Source organism: Peromyscus leucopus, chromosome 14 (assembly GCF_004664715.2).
Source record: "Peromyscus leucopus breed LL Stock chromosome 14, UCI_PerLeu_2.1, whole genome shotgun sequence".
Classification (NCBI taxonomy): domain Eukaryota; kingdom Metazoa; phylum Chordata; class Mammalia; order Rodentia; family Cricetidae; genus Peromyscus; species Peromyscus leucopus.
Window position 1 is genome coordinate 66840879 of NC_051075.1, and position 24459 is coordinate 66865337.

Consider the following 24459-nt stretch of genomic DNA (forward strand, 5'->3'; position numbering starts at 1 on the left):
GCATCACTATCAATTTAGTCATGACTGTGCTAGCACTAGACAGTAGGGGTCTAGTGTGTTACCACCGTGGGCCACTCCCGTACGCGATGTCTATGTTTACTGAGATGTCATTGTTCAGTGTTTCACGATTTGAATCAGAACCCTTGAAAGACTTTTTAAAGTTGGTAATATACACACACAGTTAAAAAAAAAAAAAAAGGAGGGGGAAAATAAAAGGTAGAGTGCCCTGCGTTCCTCTTCCTGCACCCTAGCTACTGTATTCTTCAACTTGAAACTGTTACCGTTAGTTGGCTCAGGTGTTTAGTAGCTTCAACAGCCCCAAGATCCTGTCCAAGCCTAGTACCCCTCAGAATGTGATGTTAGCCAACCATATTATTTGAAGAAATAACCCGAACCAAGATCCAAAGACCTAAGTTCCAACTTGAATTATCATTTGCTAGCTTTGCCATTTAAATTTTGGAAAATAACATTTAGAATGTGGGCTTTTTATCTGATTTAATGGAATGTTCTGAGGCTAATGATAGAAAATATATGAGAATGTTGTCCATTGAGCCATATAACGTTTTAACATTAGTCAGTTAGGCCTCTTTTGATTCATGAAATCAGTGTCTAAAACCTTTATCTGATCTGCATCTATAACCCATTAACACACAGTTCATGGCTGACGGACTCATTTGTGGGGGCTGCAGAGATAGATCAGTGGTAAAGAGTGCTTGCTGCTCTTGTAGAGTACCAGAGTTTGGTTCCCAGCACCTCTCAGGTGGCTCACAGTTACCAGGAACTCCAGTTCCAGGAGGCCAACACCTTCCTCTGGCCTCCCACGGGTTTCTAGCACACGCATGGCATACACATGAATATGCATGCTCGAGTGCTCACACACACAAATAAATCCTTGGGGTTTTTTTGTTTGTTTGTTTGTTTTTTAAGTCTTTTCTGTAGATTACAGTTTCTAAAAAAGAACTCAATTTGAGGCTAATTTGATGATTGATGAGAATTATCCAACTTGAAGATGAGTACATCCTGAACACCTTTAGTCCCAGCACTTGGGAGGCAGAGGCAGCCAGATCTTGGAGTTGAGTCCAGCCTGGTCTACAGAGCGAGTTCCAGCACAGGGCTATACAGGGGAACCCTGACTCTAAAAACGAACAAAAAACAAGTACCTCCAACCAGATGCCTGTACTTCAGACACTTAGAGCTGGCAGTCTGGCTAGTCTGACACTGGTGGCTCTTTCCTCCCTTCCCTGGTTGTTGTTTGCGTCTATGGCAAGTTCTTTATGGTTTTAATAAGGTTTTTTCTTTCCATCTGTTTTGATCCTGCCATGAAATCATCCCGTGTTTGATGAGCATCCTGTGGTTACGGAAATCACCAGCGCATGACGACAAATACAGTCGTCAAATTTTTACTGCAGCATCAAGGAAGCAAGAAGCAGAGCTTCAGGAAGAAACCTTAGCTAAGAAGATTGGCCTAGACGTGGCTGGCAAACCCGATGGGAACAATTATGGGAGCTATGCATTGTGGGAGGCAAGAAATGAGGTGGTTACTAACAGTAGCCGGAGCACTGTTACGGTTGCCTAGCAACTGACAGGCAGGGTTTGATAGAGATGAGCAGAAATGTTGGTGCTGCCACTCAGAGAAAGCGAGACAAGTGCTTGACGACAAAATCGCTGTTGGCTTTTTGGAGAAACATAAAAGGCGTTCTCCTCCTCTGCGTTGCTGTATCACTCTGGAATTCTCCTTCCCTGCTGTCTGCTCCTCAGAGTGTGAAGCAGTGGGGTTTTTTTCCCCTTTCCTTTGTCTGTGATTTTGGAGGAAATCAAATCAGATCACACAAAAGAATTCTTGTAGATGTTACTGAATAGACTTGGTTGCCTGGCGCCCCACGATAACCAGGGTTCTTGGGTGAGCCTTGTGTGCTTTGTTACAGATAATGTTATCAGCCCTCCCCTACAGTCTGCAGATGACTTCTTTTGTACTTTAGAGATGATCTGAGGCCACTGGCCACCTTCGCTTTCTTGCATTCTGGTACAAGCAGAGCAAAGACAGCATTTCTTTGTTTGTGTCCATGTGAGCCAGCCTCCAGAAACATTGGCCCTGGTGGGAAAATGTTTGGGATCCTCCCCTAGGCCCGGAAGCCCTTGGTGTGCTGACATGAGTAGTCATGAGGTGTACCTGTGGCTTGGGATGAGATGCTCTGTGTAGTCCCCCTCCAAGGACTGGCCTCCAGTAAAACCCAAATATATGGTATAGTGTTTACTATATGCTCGATAAGCCCCACCCCCTTTTTTTATACTAACTCTAAACCTCTCAGGAGCTGGGTCCTAGTCTTATCCTCATTCTAGGTCTGTGGGGGGAAAAAAAGCATAGAGAACTTAAATAGTGTGAGCCAAATGACCCAGTATATAAGGTGGGGAGACCTGAGATTCAGGCCCCAATAGTCCATTGTAAAATTTTTCTGCCTAAGCTTTGCATATGGACGACAGATAGGACAGGCAAGGGGAACTTGGAATCTAGTCCGTGTCATCCCGTTGACCTCTGCTTTGAGACTAGCGCTGCTGAGGGAAGCCCGGGAAGAGCACAGCTCACGGACTCGGCTCAGCCCGTTGCTCCGTGAAGCTGCAGTGGCCCAGTTTCCCTCCTCCCTGTAGTTACCGCCGCAGGGCCAGACCTCACGGACCTCTCTCCAGGCCCACTGCCCAGTGTACCCTGGCTTCCTGCCCAGCTTGATTTTAATTTCTGGCCCAGCCAGACACAGGCCTGTCATCCTAGCCACTCAAGAGGCTGAAGTGGGAAGATGACAGGTTCAAGGACAATCTGGGCCACTTAGTGAACCCTCTCAAAAGGAGAACTGAAGAGAAGGCTGGGGATATATAGTTCAGTGCCTTGTGTATGTGCGGCCCTAGGTTCCGTCTCTGGTTCCTCACCCCCTAATGTTTCCACCAGGGCTGTAGCTTATGGCCTTTGCTAAGTGAGTCAGGTGGCAGTGTGGTCTTCGGGCCTGCAGTGAAATAGCACGTTAAGATAGTGTGTGCTTCCAGCAGTAAAGCCACTTCCTTCCTGTCCAGGAAGCAAAGCAAGGAAGAAGAGAGACGAGAGCCCCAGAATCACCCTCAAGGGCCTGCGTCCAGTGACCGAAAAACCCACCTCCCAAATCTTTAGCACCCAGACGATTGGGACGCACTTAGCCAAATCATACTGCTCATCAAATCCTTTCTGCTAAACAAAAGAGTGCTTCCTGAAGCTGCCTGCCGTCCTTTCCCTGTGGGAGTGATCACCCTCTCCCCTAACCATGCTCTCTGCTGCTGTCAGTCAGTACCCCATGGGTGCCCCTAAATGCTACAGCATAAGCACACACCCTAACCCCCCTCCACCTGATGAAGCTATCAGTAGTCACAGATAGTCACAGAGCAGCTATCAGTATCCCATCCCAAGGCCCACACACCCAGCATGATATCCTGAGTAGGTTTGAAAAGTGTGCTCGCAAATGTCAGAAGAAATGGATAAAAGACTGAACAATCATTGGACACTTAACAAACGATGTTGGACAAGAGAACCAGCCAGATGACTCAGGCTGTAGGTGGCATTTGCTTTTGCATGATGTGGCTGAGTCTGGTAGGAACAGACTGGATGGTTAGAAGCCAGGGAACTTCGACACCTGAGAAATTTTGTAAGCTGCCAGGATGTGACTAGAAAATGGACATTGAGTGAGCATGCTACAGTGTTTTACGAGAGCTCTGAAGTTTTGGGCGTCATACCCCAGCAAAGCCTGGCACAGACAGATGCCCAGTAGACAACTTGTTGAATGAAGGAGCAGAGAGACAGGACACACAAAACCTGAAAGGCAGCAGCAGGTGAGTAAGACCCCCAAAACTAGGAGCCAAAATAGATTGTTTCTCTCTGTAAATTAAAATTGTCTCAAGTCTTGTGTTACCCTGAATATGACTGGCAATAGGCTTCGGGATGCGTTAGGTAGAGGAAATCATGAACCTGAAGGTCCTGGGTCATGTTAGGAGGGGAGAAAACCATGAGCTGGCATAGAGCATTGTGTAGGGAGGTGTGGGAGAGCAGCCAGAAAGTTGTGGGACCAGTTTTGGAGGCAGGAGAGGTTTTAAACTTCAGTTGGGATCACCGGAGGCTTTGTAGCAAGGGAGCCAGCCAGGCGATCCACAGCGCTGCGTTAGTATCGCTGGAGTGTCGAGTGTTCGGCTCTATTGTAACTGCCACACATTGTGATAAAGAGCACTGTCAGCTTCTGAGATCTAAATGGCGAGTGGTATCACACCTATCTGTGGTTGTAGAAACAGGTACAGCGTTTAGCTGCTCGTCTTATAAATAGTTGAACGGATCTGATCTTTTTTTCCTCCACATCATACTCTTTCGGAGTCCATCTGTGGATGGACGACAGAGACTAGAACACGGAGGCAGAGTCCTCCTGGACACTGATGCAGACTGCTAAGCTGGACCATGCGGGACAGTGGAAGTGGAAAAAGAAGTCATCCAGCCACTAGACGAAGGGTCAGAGTAACAGACTGAGAGCAGAAGAAGCAGCGCGCCCTAAGGTTAGCACAACTTGTGCAGTTACGATGTTGTCAGCTCTGGAGCTGGTTATAGGCCAAGAAGGCTATTCCTCAGGCTGTCTCAATGGTATCAATAGTAACTAGTATTCCTCAGAGCAATAATTCTTGGTGCTATTCATTGTAAAAACTCAAAGTATAAGAAAAGTCCAGCAGATTGTGCCACATGGACCAAAAAATGACACCAATACCAGGCTCATAAACTCAGGCCATCAAAGGTTGAGGCTGTGAGCTCATTGTATGGCCATACATTGGTCCTCTTTGTCTTCCCTGGCTAAATAAACAGCCTACCATCAGTGCAGAGAAGAGTCCTGCGCTCCTCTGCCTGGGTTCCTCTGTCCTACCCAGGGTCGGGCTCAGTCTGTGCTATTCCTCTGTTCCTTGGAGCCCTGTAAGTTCTGAAAACTCCTTCCCAAGGCCACAACAGTAGATGAAGAAGATGAGCTCAAGCACGTCCTGCCTCTCCGGGAGACTCTAGTTTTTTGTTGGTGAAATGTTTCCTTTGAACAAAGAGTTCTCAGAGAGGGAGAGAGAGAGAGAGAAAAGAAACTTTAAAATATGATTAAAATATTTCATTTCCCAGGACCCATCCTAACAAAATGTCGTAGTTCTCTAGAGGACTGAAACCTTTCCCAGTCTTTCCTACGTCCTGCTTTGTAGTTCTCTAGTTACCTTTGCCTGGGCAATTTCCTCCATCTCCCATCTTAACCAGTGAGCAGATGATGGTAAATCCATATGTGTTCTTTATAGCTTCTCATAGTCATAGATTTCCCACCACAAGAGGTCCACCAAAACAAGGACCATTTCAGCAGAGGACAAAATACTAAGTAATACTTGGTTATCTAGGTTGTGAATCAGTACATGTTAAAATTCTTTGATATGGTGCTTTAATACCAGTTCTGACTAGAATTTGAAAAGCGGTTTTTTTTAAAGGAGGCCATGACATTTGTTTGGAGAGGTCAGTTAAGTTGTCTTTGTATTACACTTACTTGTGTACACACATGTGGGAGGGGGGCAGAAGATAATTTGGGGAGTCCTCACCTTCTCCCATGTCGGTCCCGGGATCAAACTCAGGTTGTCAGGCTTCTTGGCAAGTGCCCTGACCCCCGGAGCCATCTCATCAGCCCCAGTTGTGGGTTTTGGTTTTTGTTTTTGTTTTATTAATTTGGTCTTTTGTTTTTAGTTTGGTTGGTTGGTTGGTTGGTTGGTTAACTGGATTGGATCTAGGGCCCATGCTTACTAGGCAAGCACTCTCTCACTGAGCTATATCCTCAGCTAGGAGGAATTTTGACCATAATTCTTTTCATTTTGAATCCGCGGTGCTGATATGATGGCTTCTGAAGTCCTTATAATTGCATCTGTGGGATCGAGGCTAGATGATTCCATTTAAAGACAAGTGTGGACGGTGCCGTGGAATGCCGGAGCCTCCACTTGGAGTTCACTGTGTATATGAGAGACTCTTCGAGGTGATCGTGGTTTGTCTGTGACTGGGGATCAAGCAGATTGATGAGAATCCACCTGGCCATTTGTGAGAACATAGACTTGCAAAAGCCCACACTGAGTGCGGGGTCCTTGCAGCACCCTGCTCTACCTGTCTGTCTGGAAACATCAGGTGGTCCACATTCTTCCTTTCCTGTGGAATTTCTTTGTTACTACACCACACAGGCAATAGTACCTTCAAAGCTAGCTTGCTGCTGCAGAGCCTCTTTACAGCTAATCCCTAAGGTTGTTCAGCATGTGCAGATCTGATTGAGTCTTCCCTGTGCTATTATGTTTCCAGCACCTTCTTACCTGCTGTAGTAACAACAGGGGACTTACATGTGTGTCCTGCCTTAGAACTTGAGTTATGTTTCTGCCTTGGGGACGCCTGCTATGGTTGTGGCATCGGTGATACAGTCTGGTGAATGCTGTTTAGACCTGTCTGTACCAAAACTGTATGACTAGGAAGCCTGGGAAGATCTGCCTTCCCGAGCATTCTGTCACTTACTGAATCACACCAGAGGAAAGGGTCACAGTCACCGACCATAAACTCAGCGAAGTATTGATGTTTGTAAGAGCAAATGTTTATTAAGCACCATCCATGTGCTAGGGACTTACACACCTTATGTGATAGGCCCCTCATTCGGTGTTAAGAGACAGAAGTCACTGTATTTACTGTTAGGGAACTGATAATTGGCAGGATAGCACTAATTGTGGTCAGAACACACGTAGTAATTCAGGTTCTTCATGTGCTAATCTTCTGGCTTCCTTTGCATTTTGTGCATTGCTCTCAGCAGACTCTTTCTCCACATTTTGACTTAGAATGTTTTAGTCCTCTAACTACAGTGTTTATTCTCCGACCACGAGTCTTAACCAGCTGCATCATCTAAGCTGTGTGAACCAGCCGCCTCTCTTAGTAAAGTAGATGTTTCTCGCCTGCCTGACATCGTCAGGATTCAGTGTTTGGAAAAGATCTGGGGGCTAGAGTAGCAGCCAGCAGCTTCTGAAAGAGACCGGGCTTACGGAGGAGGAGGAGGAGGAGGAGAGAGAGGAGGCCTCGGCTTCTAAGGAGTGGGCAGAGTGGAAGATATCTTGGACAAAGGAAGGAAGTTTGTGGATCTGTGGGGGTGAGGAGAGTCGTGGGAGACGATGACAGGAACCGAGGTTGAAAAGCGTGGACCCAGTCCTTTCCTGGGTGTCTAAGACGCCAGGCCATGGTGTTTATTAGAGGCTTTGGTTGAAAGGATGCTTTCTGAGAACCATAGGAGATCAACATGGAATGAAAAACCTGAGGCAGGGACAGCCATTTGGAGCTCTGCTCTAGGGCAAAGGGATCTGAAGTAGGGGTCCTTACTGAAAACATGTTACAGGCTACTTTAGAAAAGTGACTAAAAATGTCAGTCTATAAACCAATAAGTCTATAATGCCTGACATATTTGGGCCTAAATGAGACTGGACAGAAGGAAATTGGCCTTAAAGATGGAGGAACAGAGAGGCAACCAGCCATTAAATACTAGGGGGCAGGGAGGCAGGCATGCTGGTATAGGCCTTTAATCCCAATACTCAGAGGGTAGAGGCAGGAGGATCTCTGTGAGTTTCAGGACAACCAGTACCAGTACATAATGAAACCCTGTCTTTAAAAAGAAAAAAGAAAAGAAAAACCTCCTAAACGCTGAAGGAAATGTCAGAATTCCTCCAGGGGGATTTTAAGACCCTACCAGTACCTAGATTGTAGCCCAGTGTGACCCATTTTGAACTCCTCATCACCAGGAGCACAAGATAGTAATTTTGTTACTTGAAGGCATGGACCTTATGCCATCTGTTAGAGCAGTAATAAACCAAAGGATACTGCATGCATTAGTCAGAGCCTCCATCACTGTGCCCGATACCGGAGAAAAGCAGCCCGCAGGAAGGATTGGGTTTTGGTGAACCATATCAGAGGTGGCAGTCCACTCCGTAGTCCTTGGCCTAGCTGGCTCCAGGGCCATGGTGAGGCAGAACATTGTGGTGGGAACATGTGGCAGAGGCTTCTTACTACAGGGAGGACCAGGTATAGAAAGAGACATAGAGGAAACAGGGACACGATGCCCCCTGCTCCTAATGCCCGGCTTCTTCCAGCCAGGCCTCATCTCCTGAGGTCTCTATTGCCTGCAGAATAGCACCATCAGCCCAGGAAATAGGCTCCATTGTAAAAGACACTTCGAATTAAAATAATCAAAAGAAGAAAGGCCTAATTTTGAAACACAATTTCACAGAATTAAACATAGATATGATTAGGCCGAACATGCTGAACACCACTTCTAATCAGAGCAATCATAGTTAAAGATGTATTGTGTCTATTAGAATGCAGAATTGTCCTAGATATCTACCCGGTGTTCTCAGTGGCCCAAGAAGAGAGTGCTGTTGTATACTTCGAGTGGTAATCTATGTAGGCAAAGATGTTTTATAGGGATTTAACAGTCTCTGAATTCTAGCTTCTTATGCGTACTGAAATACAACATGAATCATTTACAGTGTGAGACTTTCTTTTCCTTTACAGTGAGGCTGTTTTTTCCACTTTCGTGACACATTGTTGCAGTCCATAGAGAGAAACAGAGCCCAAGGGCAGTACAGAGAAGCCTAGAGCCAGCACAGAAGAAAGGCAGCATGTACTGCCTGTGTGTGTTTGAGGAAGGCATGCTCCTGGGGGCATTCGGGAACAGGTGTCAGCAGCAGCGGCTGTGGTCTGTCATTCGCTCCTCACTGCAGCTGCTCGGTATGATCTTCTTCAGCATTCACGGTTAACGCTGTGACATCTGTCCAGGCCAGTGTCGGTCCCCTACCTCTGACACTCCGGTGGCGCAAGCTTCGGTCTGTAAACCATGTCTTCTCTTTGTGCAGCTGCTGCCTAGACTGTTGAATAGTTAGGATGCAAAGAAAGGCTTCCCCAGCCAACATGTGTCCCTGTAACAGCAGTCACCCTGGAGGACACATACACTTTAAACGATCTCTTAACAATCAAGCCCATCAGCAGCTCTAATGATGCTCAGCGCTGCCATGACAGCTACCTCCATCACCAGTGCTTAGACTCTGAAAGATTCACGGAGTAAGGTGTGATCTTGAGGCCATCCTCATGGGCTCCCTTCTCTTGAATAGCCGTTTCCAACAGATTACCATGAGCTCTCTTTCATATACGTGCTCTTGGTAGGAGGCTTCCGGTGGAAACTAGGAATTTTTCTCTTTGGGGTGACATGGGAGCCCCCCAAATAGATGTGCAAAGGGTGGCTTGGAGAATCTGGTCTGAGAAAGTATTTTGGTCTCAAAGACTACCCTGTCCCCATGCACGCCCACTCTAGAGACAAGAGCCTAAAGCAAAGGAGAATAGAAAGTGCTTAGAGAGTCACGGTTAGTACGGAAGTAGAGATAAAGCAATGTGCTCCGGCTATGGGGTTCTTCTCTCAACGTTTGCCTGCCTTTGCTCTCCAGGTACTTAACATACTATCCCATGTGTGCCTGGTGGATTCCATGCATACCTTAACAATCTCCTGTGAATTCATTTAGAAATCCTATGGTAGATATTATAAATTTATTCTTCAAGAGTTGATACAAATTTTCTTTTGTGGACTGGGATCAAGCCTATAGTGAGCAGCCACCCCTGAGAAGCTGTGACAGAATCAAGAGCAGCTGGAAGGCCTTCAGAGTTCCAGGAACACACGACCTTTGCATGAGCCTCAGGGCGTCTCTTTGCCCTGTAGAAGACACTGGTGGCTTCTAGACCACCCACACCCAGAGCAGACAGCATGAGAGTTTGGAAATACATTCCCAGTCTTCCTGGCTGCCCTGGGTGCCAGTGATTCAAAGCATTACTCATAATGTAAGAAATTATTAAAGATGACATTTCAAGGAATGTTGATTTGTCACCTAGACAACCTACGAGTGTCTTTCAAGTCTCCCAGTGTTCGGGGTAGAATTTTGAAGGCTGCAGATCCTTGGAATTTTGCTAGAAGCAAAGACAAAAGCAGGGTAGGAGGCAGCCATCTGCAAGAGGGTCCCTGTGGTCTCCATTTGTCCCCGCTGTGGAGAAACCCTCAACTCACAGGAGGTGAGGGAACACAGTCAATGTGGGAAGAATGGGAAGCCTTTCCCAGGTCACATTTGGCTCGGGTCTCATGGTGCTGACATTCAAGGGTGTTACCCAGAAGGCAGAGACCTAGAAAGGGAGAAAAACTTTGAGAAGACAGCCTCCACCTCAGCCTGCTGGTTGATTTTTACCACTAGACATGTGCCTTAGCACAGGGACGATGCCATTTATCCCTGACAGGTGAGGAACCTAAATCCTAGCTGTCTTTCAAAAAAAAATGTTCTCCTGAAGTGATACCTCTCTTTCTCCTCAGTTATGTTTCTCTGTGACCTTGTGTGTCACCGGCTCCCTTATCCCCAGTAAGGTCCAACTGCTTGAGAAGGCAGGGAGGTCTGTTCTTTGAGGGGGAGTCTCATGTAGCCCAGGCTGGCCTTGGACTCCTGATCTTCCCACCTCCACATCCAGAGTCCTGGGGTTACACACATGCACCATCACACCCAGCTCCTAATATTCATCTCGAAAGAGAAACAGAATTTGGGCAAACCTAGCTGATTTTTTAAGTCTATGCAGTAGGTTCCTCTTATTAACAGCAGTTTTCCTAAAGTTGCACACATTTGTGGGGAATACAGTGTACAGCGATCAAGTCAAAATAAAAACCATTTCCACCTCTGTAAACTCGCGTCTCTTCGTGTCTCTACAACTCCTGTCACTTAGCCCTTCTTAAAATGGGTGACAAGTTCCCAGGATCTGCCGCTGGGTAGGGCTGTTGATTACTATTCGCTTGGCAGCTCACATTGCACCTTCAGATACTCTAAGTGCTGGTCCTCGAGGAGGGGGAGGCTTCCAGGTCAGAACCAACAGGATTCCTTCGAGTTCTGCCACTGAGGTGTGTAGTGTCGTCAGCAATAGAGCTTTAATTTCTGGGAGGTAGCCAATGGCAGTAGCAATAGCCTGTAGTGTGTGTGTGTGTGTGTGTGTGTGTGTGTGTGTGTGTGTGTGTGTGTGTGTGTGTGTGTGTTTTGGAGGGGTGATTGTGGACCCTTCTGACCAACAACATAAAGGGAAATATCCCCTTCCTGGCACTGGAGTTTTGTTATAGTCCATGGCTCCTGTGGAGCATCCTTTGTGTGGGGAGAGTATATATAGCTTAGAAAAGGTTTCCCTATAGCTTTTTCAAATACATTTAATGTCATTTCTTCTTCCCTCTGTATTACCCTCTCTCCTCCCTCCCTTCTCCCCAGTTAGTTCTGACCCCCTGCCCCATTTTTCCCCTTCAAATTACACACACACACACACACACACACACACACACATGCATGGTCAGTTTTGATTGTCAAGATTTAGAACTATTTAGAAGACAAATCTCCGGGCATGACTGTGAGGATGTTTCCAGAAGGTTTCACTGAACAGGGAAGGCTCACCTTGAATGTGGTCCTCCCATGGCCCAGCCTTCATCCCTCTCTGCCTCTGAACTATGGACACAGTGTCCAGCTGCCACAGCCACAGTCACTGCCAAGCCATAACAGACTGTACCCTCAAACTATGAGCCACAATAAAGCCTGCCCGCCTTAGATAAATAAATGTATAAGGGATTATTTCTAGCCCTGGCCACTGAGTGCGGCACACCAGGACTCAGTTATCTGGCCGCCCTCTGCCCTCCCTAAGCCCCGCCTCCAGCCACTGCTGCGCTCCTCTCCACTTCTGTGAAGTCAGCTTCTTAAGCATCCGTGTAGAAATGAGAACCAAAGTGATCTTGGCACTTCCTTTGTGTCTATTCCAGGTCTCCTTCCTCCTGCTGTGCTGGATTATTTTTTTTAAAGCCATACCCACAGTTCTTTGTCTATATTAAACACAATTCTAGAGGAGCCGTCTCATTCTGACGGCAAGCACCAGGCTGGTGGCCCCAGAGCTGCTTTCTTCAAAGCGAAAGTAGCAATTAGCTTCAGTTGTCCCTCTCCCAAAAAAGACAGAAAGTGGCGACATGTATATGATACTATTAAATTTTCCTTTAAAAGGTTTTTGTTTTTGAAGATTTATTTTCATGATTTTCAGTTAAGTGGTTGTGTCTGTGTATGGATTTGTGCACATGGGTGCAGTACCCTTGGAGGCCAGAAGAGGGCATTGGATCGTCTGGATCTGGAGTTACAGGCACTCGGGAACTACATGGGTGCTGGAAACCTAACTCTGGTCCTCTGCAAGATCCTCACTGACTCACACACTTAGCCACTGAGCCGCGTCTCCAGCCCCACAGATTTTTCTTAAGTGCTGCTTCTATGTACAACAAAATTGGAAGACGTGGCAATACCAGGACTATAAAAAGAAGAGGGAGTTTGGACATGGAAAAAAAAATACTTCTAAGGAAGATAATCATTTTAATAGCTGCCCTGGTGTGGGGCAAATGAGGGTGAAGCTATCCCTAATTAGCAATTAGATAAATCCTGAGAACTGCAGCACAGTGGGACTTAAACTTCCTTTTCAGTGCCACAGTTTTGCTCGAAACTGAATCAACCTGATTGCGGCTGTGCAGTTTTTGACCAGTGCTCTCGCAGCTGTGTCCATCTGACCCACACAGAGATGCCACACTGAGACGGCCCCTTCTGTGTCCTTGTCTCCGCAGCGCGAATCTGTCCAAGGCCGCCTGGGGAGCACTGGAGAAGAACGGCACCCAGCTGATGATCCGCTCCTACGAGCTTGGGGTTCTCTTCCTCCCGTCGGCATTTGTGAGTCACACTTCACCTACCCACTTGGTCACACCTACTGTGAATGGGGACTTCTGTGTTCTCTCCCTCTAGTCATGGTATGGGCCTAGTGTTGTCGGGCAGTGGGGTCAGGAGTTTAACCGATGCTTTTAACATGGGATACCTGGCTAGAGGTTGTGAGGAGGTTAGTAACCACGTTTAAATAACTGCTGTAAAGCATGACGTGAAGACCTTCTACAGTGGGAAATGACAAGTCATCAAAGGAGTAGCCAGCCAAGCACAGGACTCTGGGGGCGGGCGCTAGGGCAGGTGAAAGATGGGGCCGGGGGGAGGTTGGAAGCCACATCACACCCGGAAAGGAATTGGCAGTAGCAAAGCTGGGGAGTAAAGCGTTCTGGGTTTAGCTGAGGACACATGTGACGCTGAGCACCCAGAAATGCACCTTGCTGGAAGCAAGTCTCTCAAGATGTCCAGTAGGTCAGCTCCTCGGCAGCTTTGAAATGGCTAACAGCTTCCACAGCCGAACGCCAGATGACGTGTGTCCGCTGTGCCTGTGGGGACCAGGCGGCCTAAGATGTATGTTTTACCGCACAGTGGAATCACACTTCCAGAGACTCATTTCTCTGAGCTGCAGAGGCCCCAAGACCTCCCCTACCCTCCTCACACTCTGGGCGCATTGATCATGGGATATAGTGAGGGTTGCCTACACAGGGAAATGGTTAATGCCACCCTCCATTTCCTTCTTTTTTTTTTTTTTTTTCTGCTTGCTGTAGTTTTAGAATAGGTCCATTGTGAGCTGCTCCGGCTGGACTAGGGTCAGCTAGAGGGGTACCATGAGCTTGGCTGGAGACTTCAATCATGAGCAGTAATGGGTTCACAGTCTCACAGCGTGCTGCAAAGCGTCCTCTTTCTTTCTTTCTTTCTTTCTTTCTTTCTTTCTTTCTTTCTTTTTTTTTTTTTTGGTTTTTTCGAGACAGGGTTTCTCTGTGTAGCTTTGCGCCTTTTCCTGGATCTCACTTTGTAGCCCAGGCTGGACTCGAACTCACAGAGATCCGCCTGGCTCTGCCTCCCAAGTGCTGGGATTAAAGGCGTGCGCCGCCGCCGCCTGGCTAGCGTCCTCTTTCTTAGCACGCCCAGCAGGACTCTCTTTTCTTCCTTTCTCCCCGTGCTCTGGGGAGCAGCTCTTAACCACTCTCCCCTACTTGCCTGTCCTTCTCCACCCCAGGGGCTTTCGGGATGTAACTAAGCGGCTCTCATAAGGATTCGGCTCCTCCTGTTACCTACTGAGTAAACATCCGCTTGCTGCTTACCGCTAGATTTCCATGTCGCAGCCTACTTGAAGGACAAGGATGTGATGTCCCCAAGGCCACGGTCTTCTGCCTGCTCCCTGTGATTTTTCACTTCTGTCACGTGTCTGGGAAATGGCAAGCTTGTCATTCTCCACTACAGTGCTCAGATATTTGCTGTGGTTATGGGGACTGGCTTCAGTCTAGGTAGGAATTGTCTGCTGGTACTGACTCAGATCGCTTTCTTATTTGGCTTTGGTTGTTGGCGTTTGTAAAGTCTGCTCTGAGTTGATCCCTGACCATGGGAATGTTGACAAGACAGAAATGTCGCCCATGTCCTCCAGGCCCCCCTCAATGCAGATACTCTGTATATTAGAGGAAGGCCATGGAGAAAAATGGGAATAATCATTTAAAATCCCCAAATTGACTTTATTAAGAACAAGGCAAGGCACATATAGCACATTTGAGGTAAAAATAGATAGTGCGTTATTTATGAAGACTTTCTAGCCAACGTAAAGATGGATGCCGCCCCTTCTGTAGAGCTAGGCCCCAGGCCCGATGACAGTATATCTCACATGCTGACTACAGGTAAGCCTGAGATTGACCTTTGCTTTCCAAACCATGAGCAGATTTATCTGAAGCATCACAGCACTGGCTGAGGAAAGATGAACAGCAGGTCTGTAGCTGTTACACATGTCCTGTTTTTGTTGTTCTTGTTGTTTGTGTCTGGAAAGCTGGAGAATGAGAGATCAGTAGGAGGAAGAGTAACAGGGAAAGAGAAAGGAAACACAGTTACTTGAACTTTGAGGCTATGTTAATCATGTAACTGAACGTGCTGTTCCTGTGGCCTTTCCATGTGGGCTTCTCTAATTCCCTGTTTGTGCTATTCTTACATGTATCAAATAAAAGGCATTTTTTGGGGGAAAAAAAAAACATACTAAGAAGGTCACAGATCTCCAGCAGTTTGTTGGCTTATCTCTAGAGCCTGGGACAGTACTTGGCAGTGGTTTCTTCTATAAAACAGGTAAGGACTGGCCAGCCACAGCCCCGTCCCAGCTTCATCTTATCCAGTTAGTTATATGTGCCCTTCAGTGAGTCCTAAATGGCTGGGCACGGCATTAAAGGTAGGCATTGCAAGGAATACACAGAAATGTTTTGACCTTGCGTCTCAGGGAGCTCATGGTCATAGTTAGACCCCCTGTATGTGGTCAGGAAGATACATGTCCCAGGTGTGAGATGTGGGCTGAACCATGAGGGTGTCGTGCAGCCTGAGGAAGCGGAAACTCGGGGAGTATAGTGTTCTTTAACGAATTTATAAAATTACAGCGTCTTATAAAATAAGATTATCCCACAAAAGGAGGGGGTCAAAAAAGATGCCGAAGAAAGCTGTGGAGTCAAAGGAATTACTGATAGTTCAGATTTGAGGGCAGGGAGGGGCCAGCCCAACTCTGGGATCTGTGTAGTCCTTCTCTCTGGCTGCTGCCACCAGTGGACTCCCCCTCGGTGAAGACCACCCTGTATGTCTTTGTGCTTCTCAGGCTCTGTCTGCCTTACGCATCTGGGCCCTCCCAGTGCATGCCCTCGCAGTGGGCCTGTCTGCAGAGAAGGGAGTGTAAAACCGCCCCAGAGATGGATTCCCAGAGCACCTCACCCAACAGTGAGCTGCCGTGGGCCTTGTCAGTCTATGGGATGTAGTGTTTGGTTTCTTAACAGAGGAGGAGGCTGTCTCAGAGCTCCTGTGTGGCCTGCTGGAATGGGAAGCATCTGAAAAGGCAGCGGAAGTGCTGTCTGTGGTGTTGACTTTGAGGGAAGCCAGCAATCACACAAGCTCACGAGTTACCGCCCATCTTTGAAAGAGGGGTCTGCCACGGAACTGCTCGGTTCCCTCCTCAAAGCTGAACACTCAGTGGCCTAGGGCCGACCTCATCAATGCCAGCTCAGGTCCACAGCCACCCCTGTGCTGGGCTCTGGGGAAGGAGTGAGAGCAGGCTATGGTCCTCATTCTCGGGAATCTCAAGGGTGCATTGAGATACACAGATATAAACTTGACAGCATAGGACACGAAGCGTGGTCAGGGACATTTCTAGATAGGAGTCCTGGCGGGTGGGGAGCGTGGGCTCTGCCGGGGAACTGGGAAAGGCTTCTGTGGGAGTTTCTTCAATTTGGTCCTGTTTTCTGTGTGCTAGGACTGTGGGGTGAGTTTGGGGCATAGTTTAGGAGACTGGACTCCTGATCTAGGGTGGCAGGACAGGACTTGCTGAGATGGACTGTGTCCCACCTGGACAGTGGAAAGACAATCTGCATCACAAGCCCAATTGTCTGAGCCTTTGAATCTTATAAAACGTAATTTTTAAATTATAGATTATCACTTATATTATTCAGAAGGTACTTGAGGATATGTGGCATTTGCAAATGTCATCAAAATCAGCTTGATCATTTAAAGGACACTAGCCAGACGGTCTGATTGCTAATGAATTACTGTTACTGGTCACCCCACTTCCATGCTTTGAAGCATGAGACATACCCATGGCAACCCTTTCTCTCCATATCTTTTAATCACTGGTTCTTGTCATTCCTAACTACTCAGTACTGCTTGATAATGTCACCTCTGGCCATCCCTGCAGCCGCTGCGGCTGTCTCCATCAGCCTCTGCTTCCTTCCCTGAGGCTCCTTTCTTCAGGCCACCCTCCCAGAGGCCATCTGCAAGCTTTTCTTCATCCCTGCCACCAGATGGTCTTCGTGGGCCACAAGCCTGCTGGTGCTGCCTCCTTAGAGGCAGACCTCCTTTCTTCCTCCAGGCTATGACTCCTGACTGCCCAAGCCACATGCTGGCACTTTTATCGATTTATTTTATTATTGTATGTGTATGAGTGTTTGCCTGAATGCTTATCTGTGCACCACGTGTTTGCCCGGTGCCCATGGAGGCCAGAAGAGGTTGTCAGTTCCCCCTGAGACTGGAATTACTGACAGTTGTAAGCTGCCATGTGGATGCTAAGAATTGAATCCAGGTCCTCTGGAAGAGCAGTCAATGCTCTTAACCACTGAGCCGTCCCTCCAGTCCCATTGACAACTGTAGAGTTTAGAATTGATCTAGAGCAGGTGTTCTAGACCTGTGTGTCATAACCCCTTTGTGAGGGGTTGGGATTGACCAACCCTTTCCCAGGGGTCCTATATCAGATATCCTGCACAACAGATATTTACATTACAATTCATAACAGTAGCAACATTACAGTTAGGAAGTAGCCATGAAATAATTGTATGGTTGGGGTCACCACAACATGAGGAACCGTATTAAAGGGTCACAGCATTAGGGAGGTTGAGAACCACTGTTCTAGATGACAGAACAGAGAACCATCCCAGCCTTTTCTGAGCCCCAGGTTCATTTGCTTCTGAGACCATAGGTTCCACTTTTCTGTAGTCAGGATAAAAAATAAAAATTAAAAAAAAAAAAAAAAAAACTTGGATGAAATCAGAAAGCCGTGACTTCAATCATCAAGTCTACTATCTTCCTCCTCTGTGTTGGTTAAATTATTATTGTTACTGTTGCTGTTCTCAAAGATGGCACATAGCACAGGCAAATGACCTCTTCTCAGATGGTCTTACCGTCAGGCTGATAGGCTCTGCCAAGACTGTGGTCGGGCTGGAAGATCTAGTGAAATCTACAAGCACTGTGCCTCCACCCTCCTCCTTGTCTCTCCCCATGCTTCTCTGCCCACCTGCCTCTGCCCAGCCATTGCTTGGCCTCCCACAATTTCCCAGGAGGTCACAGCTGGGCACACGCTCCATGTAGCAGTTCTCATAACCTCTTCAATTCTACCACACCAGTCACTCCCACTGAAATAATGTGGAAGGAGACAGACTGGGAACATGCATTTGAGAAATGCCCGAGAACCAAGAAAAGACCTCTCCAGGGCACCGAGTTGACAGACTGAGGGACCTAGATCTGAGGAGCCAAACTGCCACGTGGTGAAGGGACTTGAAGTGATATCTGAGCGGGACCCTGTTGGTCAGCTAGGCTAGACTAGCCTAGTTATTTACTCACACGAGCCTGCCCTACAGTGGGGACTGACTAGTAGTAAATTCAGAGTCACGTGAGAATTAAAAACCTGGACCTGCAAGGGGTTTGAAACAAGCCTGGCTGGTCCCCAGGACTCACAAAGGCTGCTGCTGGATTGGGAGCAGCACACAGCACAGAGGTAAAAGCAGGGGCCAGGCCCCTAGGCTTTCAGCCAGATCCCAGTGTTGATGTCAACCCCATCCTGTTGCACTGATCCTCCTCTTCCCCCTCTCCTCACAGGCAGCCCTTTAGCCCACAGAGCCCCTACTCTCCAGAGCCCTGTTGCTGTGCCCACTCCACGGGCTTTCCCCAAGCCCTTCCTGCAGGCATCTGGGGATGGGGGGTGGGGGTGGGGGAACAGGCCACCCCCTTTCTGTGGTTTCTTTCCTTACCATCAGCCCACCTGATAAAGTAGGCCTACTCCTTCTGCAGTTTACCCAGGAAAACCCAGTACCTTGGGTCTCTGTGAGTTCAAGGCCAACCAGGTCTACATAAACATTCCACGGGTCAGCCAGTACTAACTACACAGTGAGGCCCTATCTTTTAAAAAAGAAAAAGTGCCTCATGTAGTTTTATACTCACGGTTGCTACACAAGCATGTGCTGCTAACAAAATCAGCCACATCTGTGACTTGGAGCTGAGCAGACTTCTTTCTGATTGAGTCAAGCTGCTGAGCCTAAATGATCCCGGCAATAACTAGTGCTTTCACTCTCCCGGCTTGGGGGTGCGGTAGGGGGAGCCAGCAATTTGTCATGTGTGATTCATGTCCACCCTCTCACCTGGGGTTTTATGAACGCATTGTCTTAACTGTCGTAAGTATCTATGCCTGGGAGGATGCCTTCCTCTGTTTTGTAAAATGCCAAGCAATACCACTGTGATATATAAATAATGATAATTAGAAGACAGCCTCAAATAATTTGACATGCAGATTGAAGGGAAAAGTGGTACTTTCTTTTTTTTTTTTTTTTAATACCCTAGAATTTGGATCAGAAATGGCATTCAAGAGAAAAGCATATTGGTTCTTGTCAGACATGGATGGTTCAAAGATACTTATGTCTGAGGTCAGACATCAGAAGAGGGAAACCAGGCTTGGAACATGTAGGGCATCAAAACTGGGCTAAGACCATAAAGACTCTCCCATGGCTTCATGGCTGTCAAAGATGATGGTGAGTCTAGGAGCTAAAGACTCTTACACTTGCAAGATTTTCCATTTTTCTGGTTCTCGGTGGCAAATATGAGATCGAGTATTTGCTTAGTAGGAAGATCATAGGACCACAAACCCCAAAGACGGGGCTGTGGACAGTGATGCAAGCCAGTCACTGTCACAGGCACACCCTGAGGATCACAGACCCGCCCGTTCCTGTGCCCTGTGTCATTCTAATGCAGTTCTGATACTGTGTCTCCCGTTACCATGACCACTTCCTGTTTCTGTTGGGAGAACTCATGATCACCTGGCTGAGCAAACTCCAGTCCAGTCCATTACCCAAGCTGTTCCAGCTACCCCACCAATGAGATGTCTTCTTCCAAACTTTTGTAGCTCCTCTGTGTCAGTTGATGAAAAAGTTCGACTCTAACTGGACCCCTGAAGTCCTTTGGGGTGTGAGCGATGGACAGTCAACTCAAACAAGTGTAAGCAACAAGGCAGGCAGAGAAGGTGAAAGTTCTTTGCTTCAAGGCAGGGCTTGAAGTCAAGAGCTCAAGCCATCTCTTAACGGTTCCAACATCTCCATCTCCACCAACACCTCCAGGTTGACTCATGCCTGAGTCACTAATAACAAGATAACATACCCAGCTTAACAGGTACAAAGCACAGATGTCCACATCCTTCCTCATGTAGAGAAATGTTCACACACACTCATGGGTGCACTCAGCACTCTGAAATGTGCCTCCTCTAAGCTTTCCCAACCTGCCCTTGAATGCATTGCTCTCTCCCCTGTTATTCTTCCCGGCCCTTGCTGTTTGTCAAAACTGTGCCAAGTTTTCAAACCCCAGCTGAAATACCATTTTCGACAGAGCCTCTCGTTAGCCTGCCACAGAAGTGAGTCATCCTCCCTTTTTTGTGTGGCTTTTCTGCAGAGCCCGTGGCCCACACTGCCTTTCACTGTCAGTCAGCATCTTCACCACTGCTCATACCTGCCTGCGGGCCCTTAGGGTGTTGTGTTCCTGCACTAGGGCACTCACTGTGCGTGTTAGGAAAGTTCTGTGCCACTGAGATGCATCTCCAGCCCTCTTCTCTGCTTCTTCAGTGCGCAAGACACTTGCCCAGGTGTTAGCACAGCTGCTGTTATGCAGAAGCCATGAAAGCAAGCGGGGCCGGCACTTGAATCTCTTTTGTGCCTGCAGCCCAGTGTTTCCTGCATACCCACCATGCAGCGGGACTTGTCCTGGGGACTGAAGGTGGAAACCCTGCACGGGTTGGTTAGTTGTCAACCTGGCACAAGCTAGCGTCCTCTAGGAAGAGGGAACCTCAGCTGAGAAAATCTCCCCCCCCCCATTTGGCCTGAAGGCAAGTCTGTGGGGTATTTTCTTGATAAATGATTGATGGGGTAGAGCCCAGCCCACTGTGGGTGGTACAACCCCTAGGTAGGTGGTCCTGGGGTGTACAAGAAAACAGGCTAAGAAGCCAAGGGAAACAAGCCAGTGAGCAGCATTCACTCATGGTGTCTACTTCAGTTCCTGCCTTGAATTCCTGCCCTGACTCACCTCAGGATAAACTGGAGCTGTTAGATGAAATACACCCTTTCTTCTCCAAGTTGACTGGTCATGGTCTTTACAGAAAATAGAAACCAAACTAGGGCAAACATTAATATGAAGAATGGCCACCTCCTTTGACAAGTGAAGACATTGAGACTTAATGATCATCTTTCCTGGTTCCCAAAGCATGGCAGGCCTTAGCCACTCTGGGCCTCTGTAGATGCAGTCCCCCCACCTTCAATGTCATTCTTTGCCACACTTAGCTGCACCCCTGATTCGTCTTTCAGTGAGATCACAGTATCACCCTTTGCGGGGAGGCATCCGCTGGCCATCGCCACTGCGTCTAAAGCAGGCCACTGTTCTTCCTACAGTACTCCCCGGCTACAGTACTTCCTACAGTACTCCCCGGCTCTTCCTCACAGCACTTACCACAAGTTGCAGTCATTTGTTCGACTTCTCCACAGATGTATCTGTTGAGCACCTCTCCCCACTCTGGGCATTCCGTAAGAACAGGAATGATGCTGTCTCTGCTGATTCACGTACACCCAGAGCCTGGTGCCATGCCTAACCCGGAAGGGAAGCTTGTCAGTCTGTCAACCTCAGGTCCATAGATGTCCCCAACAGGGACTCCAAGTCAGACTCACACCAGACAGAAAGGACCTAGACAGCCTCATAACCAAAAGTTCCCAAGTTCCCCAAGGACAAAGGTCTGCTGGCTTATATAGGATCGTGGGATCTTGAACTACCCCACAGAGGAAGGGAGCTGCCAAGGAGAGGGTAAAGGGCAGACTGTGCGGTAGAGCTTAACGTGTGTTCCCATGTGTTCTGAACATGTGTCCCATGTTCTGATGGATACACTCCTAGCTCTCCTTTCGGGGAGGCTGGGCCGATGACATCATCGTTTCATAGCTGCTGTTTATTGTGCTGCGCATGCTCCTTATTCCCGGTCCACCTGGATGAGGTGGCGGCGGTCAGCACCTTCCCTTTCAGTGTCCTGTTATGCCAAGAAGCCCACTGAAGGGGTAAGGAAGCAGAAATACAAGGTTGCAAGTAGCCAGCGCAGTTACCATGCGCTCTTGGGAGCTCTGCCATGGCATCAGCTTGAGAAATACTTGGAATGAATGAATGAATGCTTCTATCAGTCATTCACATGGCTTAGTGAATGCCAGAACAAAGGCTAGAACTCAAGAGTGTCCGAAGCCACTGTGGGACCACCATGCCTTCCCACGCAGTGTCTGTGACTGCCCCCTCTCCTGCTGGGTACTGAGAGAGTCTGCTGTTGTTCCTTCGCCGGCTTCTAGAACATTAGCCCTGCTTGCTGTGCGTTTAGAACGTGGATGTGTTTGGGTGGATATACAGTAGGAGTGAGGGACAGTGGAATGGACCAAAAAGCAGGGTGCCCGGGTAATCCAGAGCCCCTGAGAGGGGTGCCATGTGTTACACACCTGCTCTGCACAGGCCTGTGAGAAAGAAAAAGCAGCATGCCCAGCAGCCCTCCACCTTGACCCAGAGCGGAGATTAACTCTCTGTTCTAGAGGTCTCAGGATGAACCTTCCCTTTTGGTAGGACAAGCATTCTGGGACGTTTTCACCCAGGGAGTCCGGCAAACCCCCTGCCAGCTGTGTGCAGTACTTGGTAGAAGCCAGCTCCCACCCATCACCGCTCTTCCTGTTTCGTCTGTGTGTGTGCCTTGTTAAACTCACGGGCTTCAACTTCATTCTCACCTGCAGCCTCTCTTAGCTTTACAGAAGAAAATAATTTGGGGGGAGGGGTTATAGAGCATCCTTGACTAGCCAATGTTGAAATTAGCTCTGAAATCTCTTAATATTCTTATGGGTATCATAAAGGTAAATTACTTCTTAGGATCTTCCGGCTGTTTTAGAAAACAAGATTCAGCCATAGCTTCCCTCTGTGTTTCTGCAGGGCCTGGACACCTTCAAAGTGAAGCAGAAATTCTTCTCCAGCAGCTGTGAGCCAGCGGCCTCCTTTCCGGTGCCCTATGACCTGCCCCCGGAGCTCTACGGGAGTAAAGGTGAGCTGCAGATGAAGGGAACCACGGGCCAGTGTGTCATACTGAAGTGAGCAACCTGGGAGGTGCCCCTGGTCTCCATGTGAGCCTGGCTCCTGGGAACCAGTGGAAGCTCAGACTTGCAGAGGAGTCTGTCTTCCCTCTCCGGGGACAATTCAAGCCATGTGATCCCCAAGCCACTCACTTCTAGAACCCATGTGCACTCGGTCATCAGGAATCATAAAGAGCTTTGCTTTATGTGAGCTCTGTGTGTGTGTGTGTGTGTGTGTGTGTGTGTGTGTGTGTGTGTATTATAATGGAAACAAAACTGGAAAATGTATAAATGTATAAATGTGTTGATTTATTAGTTTTAAAATAATAAATCACTGTATTATGTTTTGTGGCCAGCTCCAAAACTAAAGAACAAAATTGGGGGTGGGAGGAGTGGGTATCATTTCGTGTTTTCAAAAGCATCTTTATTGTGCAGCTTAACAGCTAACTGCTAAATTCGCTCAGCCGCTGTCAGTCTGTCGTGATGTCACCGCATACATAGCCTCTATACACTCACATAAAAGTGAGGTACATGATGGCATCATGTCACTATGAAATAAATTTGATTCACAGACACACCCCCAGGAGAGGTCACCAGGCCACACTTTGAAACCTGCTGTACTGGACTCTAACTTTCCTAGAGGCCATGACCAAGTATACTTCCCAGGAGAAAATCCATAGGACCATCTACAGCAACGGTTCTCAACCTGTGGGTCGTGACCCCCTAGGGGGTTGAATGGTGGATATTCTGCGTGTCAGTTATCTATATTACAATTCATAACAGTAGCAAAATTACAGTTATAAAGTAGCAATGAAATAATTTTATGGTTGGGGGATCACTACAACTTGAGAAACTAAAAGGGTCATAGCATTAGGAAGGGTGAGAGCCATTGGTCTACAGGGTAAAACATCCTCCTCTGGGCCAGGCATCATCCCAAGGTGACCATCTTCACAAGCTACTGGGCTGCTTTTATCACCCCAAGAATGTCAGTCTTTGAGGTGGGTTCAGGGTCATAGAGATGTACAATCAGGAAACACTTCTAACTTCAAATGACAAGTGTTTAGTAGCCAATCGTAACTGACATTCTCTGGAAATAGATGTCTCTGTGAGTGGCCAACTTAGAATGTGCAGATATGCTAAATCTGGACAGAGAATGCTTTCTGATGGGAAGGTTTTAATGACGTCACTCCATCCATAGTCCAAAGTCTTTAGTTCCTCAATGGAGTCAGCGTGTCTTCCCACAGCGGTGCCAACTGGGTTGTCCTTACTGAACAGTGGCTTTTGAGTCTGTAGTTTTCATAACTTGGTCCCCCTTCACCTCTGGCTTTGTGCTACATCTCTGTCTTTCCTTTCTTTCTCTATTCTCCATGTTCATTCTAAGTCAGGTTCTACAGAAGAATGACCTGGGATGGTTGCTTTGGGTCTTGCCTCCTCAGGTCTGACTGAGCCTAGCTGTGGCTAGATTCCAGCCCCATCCAGTAGTCCTTGTCTCCAGAGGAGTAGGAAAACAAGAATGGGGGAGATCACAGAGCCAGAAAATGTCCTGAAGTCC

The 24459-nt window shown here is 47.7% G+C and overlaps 1 protein-coding gene across 1 annotated transcript in view; it reads left to right on the forward strand.

Annotated features, from left to right (window-relative positions):
- Tdp1 (tyrosyl-DNA phosphodiesterase 1) overlaps positions 1–24459 on the forward strand; it is a 77936-nt gene that overhangs the window by 45556 nt on the left and 7921 nt on the right. The window contains exons 14-15 of the mRNA XM_028886622.2: positions 12729–12831; positions 22771–22879. Of these exons, the coding sequence (XP_028742455.1) occupies positions 12729–12831; positions 22771–22879 (212 nt within the window). The remainder of the gene's footprint in view (positions 1–12728; positions 12832–22770; positions 22880–24459) is intronic.